Source organism: Apodemus sylvaticus, chromosome 12 (assembly GCF_947179515.1).
Source record: "Apodemus sylvaticus chromosome 12, mApoSyl1.1, whole genome shotgun sequence".
In the NCBI taxonomy this organism is placed as follows: domain Eukaryota; kingdom Metazoa; phylum Chordata; class Mammalia; order Rodentia; family Muridae; genus Apodemus; species Apodemus sylvaticus.
In genome coordinates, this window is record NC_067483.1 from 34,740,356 (window position 1) to 34,757,309 (window position 16,954).

A 16,954-nucleotide genomic window follows, 5' to 3' on the forward strand; every position below is an offset into this window, starting at 1 on the left:
TAAGATTTTGATGGCTGGAAATGCAGAAAAGCTTAAATACTAATTACGTAATATAAAAGTATCCAGGTTTGCTTCTGAACCCAAGTCAACATTTAAACTTCATTAAATATATGTAGGTTTGATTTTTAAAGTGAAAAATACACCCTAATCTTTTTCTCATACTATGATTTCCATTAGGTATACTTTCTAAATAATAGGTAATATCATTATAACATCTCTTCCCTCCTACATAGGGGTACTCATTTTCTTGAACCTACTGTCATACCTCATCCATTTTACATGCAATATGATGTCCATACATATACTGCTACAGTTTGCTTACAAATAAAGTATAGGACTTGGGTAATAGAGCGCAGTTAGTACAGTGCTTGCCTTCTATAAAATCATCTTGGGTTCCATCCTAAGCACTGCACAAATTAGACATTGTGATTTATGGCTGTTTTCCAGCACTCAGGAAGTAGAGACAGAAGGATCAGAAATTCATGAAATTTTCAGCTACGTAATAACTTTGAGGCTATTTTAGGAGAGATGAGATTACACAAAGGGGATGTGTGGGTGTCGGGCTGTGGGTGTGTGTGTGTAGCACTTTGCATTGGTTTGGCCCAGAATGAAAGGCTCACTGATGTCCAATTTCTTTTCAACAGGATAACCTTGGCTCTCAGTTCAGCCACATGAGTCTTGCCCGCCAGCCATCAGCTGATGGCTCCGACCCTCATGCCACCATGTTCCAGTCCACTGTTGTTCTACAGTCTCCACAGCAGTCTGGTTACATCGTGACGACAGCACCCCCACATCCTCCACCACCACCTCCACCACCTCCCCCTCCTCCTTCCCTACCCCCTGGGCAGTCAGTCCCCACTGCCACTTTCTCTGCCTCTGGCCATCCTGTCAGCCAGCCTGTGCTCCAGCAGCAGGGGTTTCTTCCTCAGCCCTCACCACAGGTATGTTGTTTTGCCATGTTCTTTCTCTCATGGGAACCTCTAACTTGGGAACAATGTGTGAGATAGTTTAAGTAAAGCCCATAGTTATCTCTGGAGATTGTCAAGTTCCTAGGGAGCAGCCATATAACATTTAGCTACAATTCAAAGTATGTGTCCTTTTAATTTCTCTCTGGCTCTGAGAAGTGGTTTTTTTTGTTTGTTTGTTTGTTTTTGTTTGTTTGTTTGTTTGTTTGTTTTGATTTACTATCTTAGGAAAACATAAGTGTGTATGTTTGGGTTACTATTACTGTGATGAAACAACATGATGAAACAAAAGCAAGTCAGGGAGGACAGGGTTTATTTCATTTGTTTTATACTTCCACATCATAATCTCATTGAAGGAAATCAGGGAAGGAATTTAAAACAGGACACAAACCTGGAGGCGAGAGCTGATTCGTGTCATGGAGGGTGCCACCCCTGGACCTGGCCTGCTCATCCTGGCTGCTCAGGTTTCACTCTTACAGAACCAGGACTCCTGGCCAGGGATAGCACCACCTGCAATGAGCTGGATCCTTCCTGCCAATCACTTATTAAGAAAATTCCTTCAGGCCGAATGTTATAGAGGCACTTTCTCATTGAGGTTCCTTTCTTTTCAGATGACTCTAGCCAGTGTCAAGTTGACATAAAACTAGTCTGCACAGTGTAATATATGACAGCGTTTCAAGAATAGACCAGGTTGAACAGAAGTAGCATCATAGTGTCAACTTTCGTGTCCATAAACAAATCTCTCTGCTCACTTACTTTGGTCTTAATTGTTCTCAGTGTTTTGTATGGGTTTGGGGGTTGTTTGTTTGTCTATTTTGTAGGGGTTAGATTTGAGACAGAGTTTCTCTGTATAGAGCAGGGTGTCCTGAAACTTGCTCTGCAGACCGGGGTGACTTTAAACTCAGAGATTCATCTGTCTCTCCCTCCCAAATGCTGTAATTAAAAGTGTGCATAGCTCAGCCTGACCGTTTTGCCTAAATAAATAGTGCATATTTTATTAGTACACGTGAAACATTTAAAGTCTTCAGTTGTTTCTATAAAAGGAACTGTTTTAAGTTTCACTTTTTTATTTGTTCACATAAAAGGACATTGAGCATAATGATCTTAATATCCTGTGGATTCTTTCTCTTCTGTTTAGCTACTTCCTCTGAATTGAAACATTCCTGGTGGTAGTAGGAAGTAGACTCAGGACATTAATGAAAATTATCAAGAAGGTCCTAAAACAGAAAATCACAAGGGAGGGCCTCCCTGATGTTACAGCAACATGTGCTAAGAGAGGTGCCTCGCCAAACTAGAGTTTAACTGCCTCCAGTTGTTCAGGAAGTTCCAGTGATAGAATTTTCATGAGTTGTCACCACAGTAGTGCGATGTTTGTCTTTTATTCATCCAGTAAACTCATAGGGTTTGATAAGCTCGATGTTCCTGGCCTCGTTTATTCATTTCTCCCCAGGTAGGGGAGTAATCACTCAGCATCTTTCCATGGGTACCCGTTTTCATAGTGGAATAAGTTATTAGTGGGGTTTCTTGTTTTGTCAGGTTGGTTTTTTTTCTTTGTTTGCATTCTTTTCAGGTTAGTTTGTCTTGGGTTTGCTTTTTCTTTAACAGCCATTATTAATCCAACCAGTCATTTTACACAAAGTAAGGAGCTACCCTACCATTAACCTACTAGCTTTCTTATAGCCTTTTACTGGAGTGAGGTTTTTAGAGTTCTTAGAATTATGTATACAGCAGATCATTTCTCCACACAACATTGTTTCCGGGTTTTCCCCCCTTCGCTACAACTAATCTAGATCAGATTAATTAAAAAAAAAAAAAAAAAAAAAAACAAAACAAAAAACCTTACACTAGGTATGATGGCACATTACTTTAAAGCCTGCACTCAGGAGGCGGATGCAGGTGGATCTTGAGTTAGTAGTCAGCCTAAACTATGTACAGAGTTCTAGATCAACCATGACTACATTGTGAAACCCTGTCTTGAAAAAGAAATGGGTAATATCTAAACACACTATCTAGGAGGTATTCTGTCTCTCTTCTTACTGTCTTTCCACTCGCCCCCTCTTCAAAGATTTTCTTTAAACCTAAGGTTTAAGTGGTAAAATGTTTTCAACTGGGCATGAGCACCTCACTGATAATTACTCTGTTTTAAACAGTTGTGGATCTCTGTAACGGTCTCTTGCAAAAAAGAAGGTTTTTTGATGAGGGTTCTTACACTTATTTGCCTGTATAAGGTGAACAGAGTACAATTTGAAACGATATTAGCTTGAGAAAGTAATGGTTATGGGTTCTTACCTGGGTTTATAGCCTCTCCAGCCATAGGCAACTCCCTCTTACTGAGTGGGCGTTAAATCCAATTAGACAGCTGTTCTACCCCATAGATAAAGGTGCTAGTTTTACACTATTGGGGATACCTTGTCCAGCTGGCCTTGTGGTGACTTATAGCATTTACGGGTAGATAGGGCTATTGATTGCTTGTCTATACTGGCAGCTTGCATAGCACCTTTTGACAGCCTGAGAGGAGGGAGGGTAGCATCCTCAGGGAGGAGGCTTCCAGTCAGTATCTCAGCTAAGCAAACTTGTTTTTGTAAAAAAAGAAATGTAAAACAAATACAGCAATAAAATTAACAGCTAAAAGTGATTAGTGAGCACAGTGGTAAATGTCTTTTGATCTGTATGGTTTGGTTTGGGGGATTGTTTTGTTTGGGACAGGGTCTTTCTATTTAGCCCTGGCTGACCTGGAAAGTCACTATGCAGACTAGGTTGGCCTTGAACTCATGGAGATTCCCCTGCCTCTGTCCAGAGTACTAAAATTAAAGGCATTTTTTGCCATGGCAATGGGAGGATATCCTTTTAAAGATACCTGAGATCTGGACTTTATTTTTTTTCCATTTAAATTGAAAAATCCAATTGGTTTTAAAAGGGTTGATATTATAATCACTGCTCATTGAATGTGCCTCATGGAAAAATTACCTTTCTAAATGAAAGTAAGTTTTTCCTCATTGCTTACGATTATAGATGCCAGCCTGTTACTGTGCTCCAGGCCACTATCACTCCAACCAGCCTCAGTACCGCCCCATCCCTTCTGTCCATCATAGTTCACACCTAAACCAACCACTGCCACAGCCTGCACAGCACACAGGTGAGTCATCTCAATCAATGCTAAAGTTTTCAGCTGTGGGTGTTACTTTGTTTCCAATTTTACTTTATTCTTTATATTAAGATTCTATTATGCTTAGTCTTTCAGGATCTCAGGTGTGTGTGTGTGTGTGTGTGTGTGTGTGTGTGTGTGTGTGAGAGAGAGAGAGAGAGAGAGAGAGAGCACTAGTTGTGTTTAAATGAAGATTAGAAAAATCTTACCTTTCTTTAGAAAACTACACAGATTTGGTGTGATAAGGAATAAGAGAGTAATAGGGGGGTTCTACAAGGCCAGGAACTGGTGAGTAGCTGCGGGGTCCTCACTGTCTTGGCAGTCGAAGCCCTTTACAGAACTGTGTAAAGGGAGCAAGACGGCCTCCATACTATAACAGAAGCAAAGAACAGAGCCTGGTAAATGGATTCATTTGAACCTTAAATGTCAAAGATGGCTGGAGAACTATATTCTTTTCTTTTTGTTTTTTGGAGGGGTTGTGTGTTTTGTTTTGTTTTTTCCTTCTTCCCAGAGAAACTTCTCTGTGTAGTCCTGGCTGTCCTGGAACTTACTCTGGAGACCTGGTTAGCCTCAAACTCAGAGATCTACCTTTCTGCCTGCAGAGTGCTGGGATTAAAGATGTGTTCCACCACCACCTGGCTTGATGAACTGTATTTTTTTTTATGTTTTCCTGTATTTTTTTTTTATTTTTTATTTTCTATATTATTTGTTTACATTCCGAGTGATTTTTTTTTCCCCTCTCCAGAACTGTATTCTTATACATTTTTCTGTCCCATTTTCTGTTTGATAATTATTTGGTTAAAAAGAAACAAATAGAATCTAGTACTGTAACTATAAAAATTATTAGAACTCAGTCTTGTTTTCTTTTTGTCCTATTTTTTTTAAAGAATGTGTTGAATTGAACTCCAGTCTCATCTTTTAGATACTATATTAAGGACTAGGTAATAATTTAGCAATTAGTGATTGCTTTACAAGCTTGAGCACCTGAGTTTGGTCCCTGTCACCCACATAACAACAGACGTAGTGTAATACTTGTCATTGTAGTACTGGTAAGGTAGAGCCAGGTGGATTTCTGGGACTTGATGCCCAGCCAGCCTGGCCTAATCAGTGTACTCAGAACTAGTGAGAGACTGTTTTAAGAACACGAGGTGCACAGCTCTTGAGGAATAATATTCAAAGGTGATCTCTTGTTTGTACACATGTGCACTCGTTGATACAATCCCACAGACACACCGAAAGCCGTTTTACTAATCTTAGTGAGCTTGTTTCTGTTTCCATCCTGGTTGTGTCCTGTCACAAATGTGTAATGAGTTATTTATTTAAAACCTTGTATTACATAAATTAAAGAAATGAGGTTAGATTTTATTACCGATTTCTATAGAGCATTTTGAGCTCTTTGTCATTGGCAGAGGTATAGACTCTATGCAGAGGCATTTCAGTCTACCTGCACAGAGGAGTTTGCTGTGTCAGTACTGTCTGCTAACTCCTGAGAGCTACCTTTGGACTGGTCATTCCAGTGAAAGTACTCACTTCTTACTTCTTGTACAGTGTAGTCACCAACTCCCATGGGAGATAAGAGACATAATTAGCACAGCTCCACATCCAAACTTTTGTGTCCTTTACCTACTATACCTGTAAGTTTTCTGTTCCTAGTGTCCGAGCTCTTTTTTCTATGCACTAACCCTACATTACATGTATGACAGGTTTTTTTCTTCAGGCTTTTGGGCATTATCTGATTGTTTTAGCTAAACTACAATTTGTTTTGTCTCAAATATGACTGCTTTTAATGTCAAATTTGCCTGAAGCCTAGTAATACGACCCATGTCAAAGAATATTAAAAGTCTATATTTTAAGTTAAGAAGACATCAAAGTTGTTCCTAGCTGGCTGCATGGCCCAGTGTGTAAAGGTGCCACTGTGTAAGCCTGGCAGCCTGAATTTGGTACCCGCACTTCTATACAGGTAGAGGGGAACGAACCAACTGCACAGAGTTGTCCTGTGACTTCCACATACATGCTGTGACATATAACATAACCTCTCCCCCTCTTTATTTGTACATATCTTGTAAAAATTTATAACTTTTCTTAAAGATTTGTTTATTTTATGTAAGTACACTGTAGCTGTCTTTAGACACACCAGAAGAGGGCATCAGATCCCATTGTAGATGGTTGTGAGCCACCATGTGGTTGCTGGGAATTGAACTCAGGACCTCTGGAAGAGCAGTCGGTGCTCTTAACCGCTGAGCCATCTCTCTAGCCCTTAAAAAGGTTTTTAAGATTGTTCATGAACAGCCAGGCGGTGGTGACACACGCCTGTAATCCCAGCACTTGGGAGGCAGAGGCAGGCAGATTTCTGAGTTCAAGGCCAGCCTGGTCTACAGAGTGAGTTCCAGGATAGCCAGGGCTACACAGAGAAACCCTGTCTCGGAAAAGAAAAAAAAAAAAAAACAAATCCAAAAAACCAAAAAAAAAAAAAAAAAAAAAGATTGTTCATGACCATTGATCATATTACTGCTTATTTAATGTCAATTGTATTATTGTAATAAAAATTATATTCTACCTGGGACCAGTGACATATGCCTATGTTAGCACTATGTAGGCTAAGGTTAGGGAAATCACAGGGTTAAGGTACACTTGGACTATGTAACAGCACCATATGTCAAAATTAAAACAAAGAATAGTAGTAAAGAGAGCATTTTTTTTTCTGTGCTTTCTTGGGCCTGAAAATAATTGACTTTTCATGGTATATATATCTCTTCTTTTTCACCTTCTAAAATTGTAACATCTGATGTGATTTGTTTTTATTCATGTTTTGCCCCTGTGGTTCTGGATATGAGACTTAGGTCTTTGTGCTCAGCAGGCATTTGCTGCCTGGCAACATCCCTCCCTGTGATAGATAGCTCACTAATTTTATAAAAAGTAAATTTGAGTGCTGGAACAATGACTTAGAGCTTAAGAGTGATTGCTCCTGCAGAGCACCCAGATTCAATTCCTGACACCTGCATGTGGTTCACAAACATCTGTCACTCCAGTTCCAGGGAATCAGATGCACTCACTGGACCTCCACAGGCACCAAGCCCATACATGTAGGCTTTTAGAACACTTATGCACATAAAATATCTTAAAAAAAAAAAAAAACTTAAGTAGAAAAAATAAGTTGGGGGCTGGAGAGGTGTTTCAGTGGTTAAGAACACTGACTGTTCTGCCAGACATCCTGAGATCAAATCCCAGCAACCACATGGTGGCTCACAACCATGTGTGATGGGATCCGATGCACTCTTCTAGTGTGTGTCTGAAGACAGCTGCAGTGCACTCATATAAGTAAAAATAATTTAAAAAAAAAAAAGTTCACCCTCATGCCATTCATTTAAATACCTTTTATATGACTCTCTGTGTTAGCAAACACTGTTAATAAGGCAGCAAAGGTTTTTTGCTGTATATTTATAAAAGCTTTTAGTTTTATCTTCTTTCTGAGTTAAAAATCTATTTCTTATTATAATTGGTTTACAAAATAAAAACTTAGTCACGTGTTGGCACTAAAGTGCTTAATTCAATTGCATCTCTGCACACAGATATCTGTACTTAGTTAAAAAATAAATTTTAATGCCAAATATTCATATGTATGTGGTAGAAAGGTATCTATTACCATTTGTCACAGTTTAAGTGTGGATTTTCAGCTGTTAGTTAAAGTCAAAGAGAAGAAAACAGTAAGCCAAACTGCATCTGGACAGCACAAGTGCAGAAAAGATCAGCCCCTCCTTCAATAGTCTCTGATTTTCTGACTTGTAGGTGTAATAAATCACTGTGATGAGAGCTTGTTCTTTCATTTATTTTTGTATTTGCCAAGTAATAGCTAGCTTAAGTTGTTAGTTTTTTCTCATTCTGTTTGAAGCATAAAATGGAAATCCTCAAATATCTGTTATGCTTGTAAGTATAATAGAAATGTTCCCTTTATTGAAATTTTCAACAAGCAGAATCAGTGATGTGTAGGTAATTGTATTAGCCTTTTTATAGAACTTGGGGAAATTTGAACTGTTAAAGCTGTAATCTTAAAACTATAGTTTACTAATTTTTTTATACCAAGACTTTATAACTAAATCCTGATATTAGAGCAAAGAACTAGAAGATTAGGCAATTTGTTTGTTTGTTTTTTTGTTCTGTTTACTGATTTCTGCCCCAATTTTCATATGTTAACATAGTTTATGTCTTAATATATTTCCTTATGTTTCACCATTACAACTGACTAAAATGTAAACTTTATTTATCATTTATTTTTTGACTTTTTGTCAAGCATGCTTATATACCCAAAAGGAGCTCACAAAGGTTGTTATTCTCTTTGATTTCGTGAAAAAAAAAAAAGGAACTAAATATTCAGCCAAATTATGAAAAATTGCACCAAAGTTTTTTAGCATGGCATTACTAATACTTAAATGCTTACATATGAATTTAAAAAACATTTTCCCTAAATTAACAAACTCATCTAAGTCAATTCTGAGACCACGTAGTATATGGACAATAGAAATAAAGGGTTTTCTGTTATTTTCTTCCTTGTAGAAAAAACATTGGGAAATTCTTTTCAGATCAAACACTTTAGTGTTCTAACCATATCTGTGCCAATGTACTGATCTCCTTGACAATAAATTTCCTTATACTGTGGGAGCCCAATGGAGCAATATTAGCATAGGGGAGTCTTGTCTTGTCTTGTCTTGTCTTGTGCAGTGAATGTAAAACCACTGACTGTGGTCATTCAAAATAAGATGAAGTCAGCACCTGTAAAAGACATTTTTGGAAGTCCTAACTGCCTGAAGCTTTCTCAACAATACAGTGTATAATGAGAAAGAATGGCAGACTGTAAATCAGAATCCCAGTGACCCCATACTCTTTTTATTTTTTTCCTGTTTTTAACCTTTATTTTTATTTATTATAGTTTATGTGAATGGATGTTTTGCCTTCATGTATGTCTGTGCATTACATCCATGCATTGCCCAAGGAGGCTGGTCAAGGATGTTGAGTCCTCTAAGACTGAAGCACACCCAGTTGTGAGCCTCCAGTGGGTGCTGGGCATTGAACCCAGGCCCTCTTGCAAGGTCAGACCGTGCTCTTACAGTGAGCTGTCTCTCCTGCCCCGGGCATTTCTTAACTAATATCAGTTCTGTAAGAGCCTGCAGCTTTTAGTTTGCTCACTTACAGGATTAGGTTATGTTGTTATATTGTCTAGTCTCTGTGGACTCAAAAATGGAAAGATTCTGTGTCTTTTTTTTAATCATTTCTGGTTTAGAAAGGTGAATATCAGAATTGACTTAAAATAGCTTAGTGTCTTACTATTAATAAGGGCAATCATGCAAGTAGCTATTTCAAAAAAAATCTGTTAGTTTCTAATTGCAATACTAGTAACTAATATTTCAATTCTTAGCATACATGTAGGATAGTATTTGGAAAGTATACAGTATAATACATATACTGTAAGAACTTTAAAGAAATGGGCCAAGAATTAGCCCATTTCTATTTGACTATAGCAAAAACAGGTTTATAGGCCCTGACTCTTTGATACATAGCTGCTTTCATTATTGGACTCTCTTGAAAAATTTGCAGCTTCTCCTTATGTGATTATATTTTACAATAATTGGCCTTGTTCCTGAGCTGTTGGATTCGGGGCCGTAGCACTGTCTGAGAGGTTTACATTTCTCACAGTGAACCGGTCTCTTTTTCAGCTGCTTCCTGACTTCTTTTTACTCAGGTTTTTACTGCTTTTTGCCTTTTTGCTTTTTTTTCTCCTATGCTATATTAAAATACTAATATTTGTTCATGTTTTCCATTACCTATAATTGCCTTTTAATTTTACATTATACTCAGAAATAATGATTTGAATTTAAATAACAGCCTTGGCTTCATAAAATTTATCCTTAAAAATTCAAAATAGCTATTGCTTTCAATTCTTTTCCAAAGCATATTTCAATGGCAGATCAATTTGGTTTGCATCTTATCTAACAAAGTTTAACCTCTTAAGCATGCCAAATGCATAAGTAGATACCAAATTTGTCTCTTTCCCTCTTTTTATACAACTTTTTAGGGGCATAATTATTCATTGAAACATGGACCAAATGAGCCAAAGATACCCACATGCATTTTAAACTGCTTGAGCCCTTACCAAGATACATAATTCAGTTTTCCCCAAAACTGTTATTATTGCATGCCTATGAGAACCGAAATAATTCTGTGAAACTGATTTTAGCCAACTGGTAAATTCAAAGTATATCAGAATTATATGTTCAGTCTTAATTGATTATATATTAAGGTTCATTACTAGCTGACTACAATGGCATATTTGTAAGCTACTCTGTATAAGGAACACTTTAGATTGAATAGGATCTGTGGTATGCAGAATATAGGCAGCATTGCAGGCCACAGATTAGAAAGGACCTGAGGGTTGAGGAAAACTGGGAATGTAACTCAGTCGGTAGGGTGCTTTGCCTAATGTGCATGAAGCCACAGGGTCCCATCTCCTGCACCACATACACTGCATGCTACATATAAAAGTAACTAGAACATGGAAGGCCAAGAAGTATGAACACTCTGGGGTAAGTAGAGGCACATCACACAGGGACTGTAAGAACAAAATTGATCATTTCTCTACTGACAATTTTTACCCATATAATAGGAACTTTGTATTACTAGGTGGTGGCCCTGGTTTTACTTAGTTTTTTGTGGATTCTATGAGCATTTCTTAGTATTGCATGAGCAGCATAGATTTCAGAAATTGTATAATAAGTACAACTCCACCTATTTCCATTTCCCCTCTCCATTAATCTGCTGCCTCTGAAATACGGAGCAAATGTATTTGGTAAGTACTTACAGGTTTTCTTGAGTTGTTTAGGACAGTTATTTAAATAACTAAGACTTGTAACTTCTCTGTGGCTCATTTTATTCAGATTGGTTTTTCCTGCCCTTTCTGTTGAGTTAAAGATTGACAGGAGAAAGACTAGGTTGTGTTGTCAACCGTGTCTCTTCCTCAGTACAAATAAGAGTAGTCTTCAGTTGGACTTGCTTGTACTCCAAATGGTGCCTGTTTTTTTAAATTTCAGAATCTTAAAAATTTCCATGTGGACAGACACCTAGTTCATATGTAATTTAGATTCAGCAAAAATGCTTTTCAAAAGCTTAACTTCCTTCACAGTGCTTCTTTAAACGAGTCCAGTATATAAAGAAAGAATGTTAATACTGGTAAGGAAGTAAACCTAGAATCCTAGTGGTGGCCATGCTGATAATGCATTTCTTCAGTTTGTCTATCTGATTATGACTAATCTATTCTGAGGGATGCTTTCGATTAACACAAATGCTAGTTCAGGTCACCTATGATAAAGTACATCTAGATTTTGAGTATAGATAGCACTGATTTTCCTTCTTGCTTTCTTCTATTGAGAGTTAAAAATAGAGGTTCCTTGTAACTTTGCAGGATTGTTCTTGAGCCAGCAATTCAAACTGATCTTGCTCTCTCTCAGGTTGCAGAATTGTTGCTGCTCTCCTCAGAAAGTCCTAGAAGAGGTTGGATAGTGTTGCAGCAGCATAGTCCTTTGCCACAGAATGGGAGTGTCAAACACTCATTTGATAATGATGCCAGTGAATTCACTTGACATCGCTGACTGTTGCTTACTTTTTGAATAATGCCTTCCCACCAGATTGACAAATTCTGATAAAAGCTGACCCACTTGTCTCTTTATGGTTATTTCTAAATAAGTCACAGAGAAAATTTTAAAAAGTTTAAATGCTCTCATACACTGAAATTACTTTTGATAAAGAATGATTTATGTTGTACTGGGGGAGGGGGGTGGCTTACTGTGCCAGGATACTGGAAATGCTCTTATGGTGCTTTTTTAACCCAATGGTACTTTTCTTTCTCTAGGAATTCACTTCTCCTTCCTTATCCTCAGTCTCATACTTGGCAATCTTCACACTATAGTTTTGAAACTATGTACCATTTCCACTTGTCTGAAGAATTAGATAAGGAACTTGAATCACAGAGCCACTTGTCATAGGTGATACTCCTAACAACCCAGACTGAATGCTGTAAAATTGCTTTGTTTAAACAGAAGTTCAGAAAAAAATTCCAGGCACTTAAATATTATTTTTATCCAACATATGTCCACAAAGTGAGACATGCCTTATACCATGTGATACTGAGTGATTAATGACTTGGTTTTCATTAATGATGAGACAATTCTTATCTGTGTTTGAAATATAGTATTACTCCCTGCCATATTTTTAGTGCTTTCCATGTTTCTAACTTTCTTTTTGATTGTAGTGTGATAATCTTTGGCCAGCAGGCCCCACATTTATCTTGCATTATGGAAAGTCCAATAATATTTAAATATCTTGCTCTTTAGAAAGTATAATCTAGAATTGCATACCTATTAACCATCTCCTGGGTTTTGAAATTATTAGAATGAAAGATGAGACATTCCATTATGATTTTAAAAATAAAAACTCAAATATTTGTCCTAATACCATTAAAATTTCCCTCTTGACAGTTTTAGTTGTGATAGTATTAGAAAGGGCCTGTTGTAAAGATTCCTGATGTCTCCTTCCAGTATAGTTCAACCCTGGTGTGTTTTCCCTCTTGATGCTAAAATAAATAGAAAACCACTCTGTGGATGGTGGGGGAAAGTCATTGCTTCAGACAACCCCAAGACATGAAGCAAAACAGTTTCCCTGCTTAATTAAAACAGGCTTAGCCCCACTGAGTAACTCTGAGATTGTGGAGAAGACAGCCAATATCTGTTAAAATCTTCTACAGACTCATCCAGAATATGGCAGCAGAGCCTTTATATTAAGTAAAAAGCAACCTCAAGTAAAACTACAAGCTGAATCCTCAAGAAGACTACTGATTGAAAAGGGAGCATTCAGATGTGAGGCACAGAGCAGCTGAGCTTCTTTATCCTTTGGGCTTCCACTCCCTTTCCTGATAGTTTTCTCCTGAGAAAGCTCATCTCATAAGTCAGGCAGGCATATAGCTTTGAAATACACAAACCATGCCAAGAGAGTAGGGAAACAGTGACTACCACATGGGCTGCTTTTATAAGCTTACTCTGGGTGGCTTTTAATTTCTGAGTCCATACTCTGATTTCTATTTTCGATAGTTATGTCTGTTCTCACAAATATTCTTTAATTCAAATGAACAGTTAGTTGGCTGGCTGTTTCACTTCATTTATAATAATTCTATTTTCTTGCCAGACATGGTAGCACATGCCTTTAATGCTAGCACTTAGGAGGAGACAAAGTCAGGCAGAGGCAAATTTGTCTACATAATGAGACTAGCTAGGGCTACATAGTTTCTTATCTTTAAAAATATAAAAATTTAAAAAATAACCAAAAACAAGCCCTACATTTTCCTACAATTAAACTTACCTAGTGTTACACTAGAGTCTCCTCTAACCAAAATTTTCAGAAAATCAAACATCACAGGTCTTTCCTATTTGAGTATTTCTGTAGTACTAATGAGTCAGCAATTGTCTCTGGGAAAGGTAAAACTTTACATGCAGATCCCGGCTATACACTGACCGGCTTGTGACCTTGGACTAAGGTATGAACCTTTCTGTGCCTTTGTTTCCTCACCTGAAAAATGAGGATAATTGTGTCTCTGAAGTAATTGTCTTTATGAATGTGGAATGAGTCACTTCATATGCACAGAGCCGTGGTGACATCCAATAAATGAATGACTATCAGCTGCTAATACCTGGAATGCCTTTGAAGCAGATACTGATATTCTAAATGAAAAGGCATAGGAGTTTTGAATTGAGTTTTATGCTAGAGGCTAGAATACATAGTTTGTCCTAAAATATTCAGCCTTTTTAGCTTCTTAGTACATGTTCTCATCCTAAAATGTGGGCGGTATCAATTGAGTTATCTTTTAATGGTTAAACTTGAGGTCTAAGTATATTTTGTTTTATGTTGTGTTGTTGTGTTTTGTTTTGTTTGGAGACTGGGTCTTACTATATCACCTTGTCTGGCCTAGAATGTACTCTCTAGATGAGGCTGGTCTTAGCCTCACCAAGATCTGCCTGCCTCTGCTTCTTGAATGTTGAGATCAAAGACATGTACCACCATACCTGGCCTAATCATGTCTTAAGAAAAGTTGTTTAGGGACTGGAAAGATGGCTTAATGCTTAGGAATACTTCCAGAGAACCTGGGTTTGGTTCCCAGCACCCACATGGAAACTTAGAAACACCTGTATTTCCAGTTCCATGAGACCTGCTGCCCTCTTCTGACCTCCGTGGGCACTTCCTGCACATGGTACATAGACATATATTCAAGCAAAACACACATACACATAAATAAATCCCAGGGGGGAAAATGTCAGTTTAAAAATAAATAAATCTAATTTGTTCATTTAAAAGACAAAATTTACACACTTTCTTTCCATAGCTTGTAAAATCATATTTAGATGGATTAACAAAAAGGCAAATAGAGTAGCAAGTAGCAATTACAGACAAAGGTTATTTGAAAGGTACCTGATTATTGCATTTTCTTCAGAAATGTTAAAATAATACTTTCTATTAGGCACAGATAGCAGGGTTGTTTTTTTCCCTGTTTTCCTAATCAATTCAATACTTTATGGTAAATTAGATGAAATTTATGTCTCAGCTGTTGGAAAAGAGGTTTAATGAATGAGCCACAAACATTAGACTGATGGGATTTGTATTATGAATTACCAGTTTGGTGAAGATGACAGGATATACTTAACCTCATAAACTTATATTACCTTAAAACTTAAACTGTTGCCATCAGAAAGCACTAACTAAGTATGGGAAACTGTCCTTTGAGCACATGGTGTGTCTGGATTTGTGTAGAAAAATATTTTAATTTGTTTGTACTCTATGAGTTTTTCACCACTGTTTTTAAGTATGAATATTGAATACATACATTTTAGTTGAGTAATAGTTAATACAAAATGTTTTTTTCTGAACGAACAATGTTGGGTGTTAAAATTTAGTATTAAATGAGTATATCATTTCTATTTTGTTTAACAATATACACAAATCACGAAAGGATGAATTAGTAAGAGCAAGTTCATGTTTCCAGTACAGTTTGGGGACGTATTCTATAAGATAAGTGAACAGAATTTTCACAAGGGAGCATCTTAGAGAAAACGATATGTTCTTTAAAGTGCCTGTTGTTCTTATTTTTAATAAATCCACTGTTGGTCAAGGACACAGTCACAGTTAATTTATGCTGCTTGTGAATGAAATAGTAATTTTAAAATATCCACTCGAGTCACTGGGGTAAATGAATTAATTTCAGTCTAACCATATCATCCCGTTCATGCTGGAGCTTCTTTGATCTCAGAAGGAGAAAACTGTGAAACTTAAGCTTGATTGTCAACTTGACTGGATAGGATTTAATGAAGTACTCCTACCTCCATCTTTCATGCTCCACCTATGTGTGTACTTGCAAGGGTCCCTGCAGATAGGATTAGGAAGAAGGAAGCCTACTCACACAGGCATTCTTTTTCTCTCCTCCTTGGCCACCACTCTGCCCTTCCTTCCATGATGGACTGAAACCTCTGAATCCATGAGCCAAAATCAGCCCTCCTTCAGGACAGCGCCACCTGATGTTTTTGTAAATCTCAACATTCCTATTGGTTTTCTTCACTGGGAATCTCTCCTACCTTTATCTTGGGCTTTTCAGTCCACACACTATATCTATCTAACTACTACAGACCATTTTCTGTTCCTCAAACATAGTAATTTCTCCCTTATTCTAGATCTTTATTTTTGTGTTGCAGTATTTTTTCTTTAAGGCAAATCATAGACATTAATTCCTCCATATGTGCAAGAATTCTACTCCATTTCACAAGACCATTAATTTTCCAGCCTTGTGGTTTTATTGTCTCAGAATCTTCATTTTAGAGATCGTTGCTCATGTCACCCCATTGGCAAGTACAATACAAGCAGTCCTCTGTAAATGAAGACTACGCTGGGTATTTTAGGTTTCCTGTTACCATTATATTCAAATACTAATGATGGAGTTGGGTTTATGTGTCTATATAAGGCAGTTAGTAAAAATGGAAGGGAATTTAGTGAAGCAAATTCTATAATGTACTATCCAAGTGATTCTACATTATACCATATGACACAGTGTCTGTAGCTCTTCATTTGAAAACCTTCTGTATTAGGCTGTTTTCATAGTTGAGTTTTAGGAAAGATGCCACCAAGTCAGGTTTCTAAAAGTTAACAAGTATATATAAGGCTATTTGTTTGTTTTTGTTCTTGCCTTTAAAGAACCACATTTATAGTGTAGACACATACACCTTTTTTTTTCTTAAATAGACAACATTGATCTTTTTTTTTTAAGATTTATTTATATTTTATGTATGTGAGTACACTGTCACTGTCTTCAGGCACACCAGAAGAAGGCATCAGATCTCATTACACATGGTTGTGAGCCACCATGTGGTTGCTGGGAATGGAACTCAGGACCTCTGGAAGAGCAGTCAGTGCTCTTAACAGCTGAGCCATCTCTCCAGCCCAACCTTCACCTTTTTAAAGAAAGTGTAAGAATAACATTCAGACTAGGAATTTAGTTCAGTGGTTTATAGTATGCTTAGTATGTGAGAGGTTGGTTATGTGTTTGATTCTCCAGCATTACTCAAAAATAAATAATATGCAAAACACTTGCTATTTATTGGGGAAGTATGACTAAAATAAAATATTTAAAAGTTCAATTATATTACAGTGTATTCTGCCAGGTAGGGAGTGTATGCGTGCGTTCATAGTGTGTGGGTGGTGGGTATGTATGGGGGTGGTTGTGTTGAAAGGTGGCATCTCAGACATAATAAATATCTCATAGTTG

At 37.3% G+C, this 16,954-nt stretch overlaps 1 protein-coding gene across 1 annotated transcript in view; it reads left to right on the forward strand.

Moving 5' to 3' along the window:
• R3hdm1 (R3H domain containing 1) overlaps positions 1–16,954 on the forward strand; it is a 123,466-nt gene that overhangs the window by 86,876 nt on the left and 19,636 nt on the right. Inside the window, 2 exon segments of the mRNA XM_052201243.1 lie at positions 645–941; positions 3,978–4,101. Of these exon segments, the coding sequence (XP_052057203.1) occupies positions 645–941; positions 3,978–4,101 (421 nt within the window).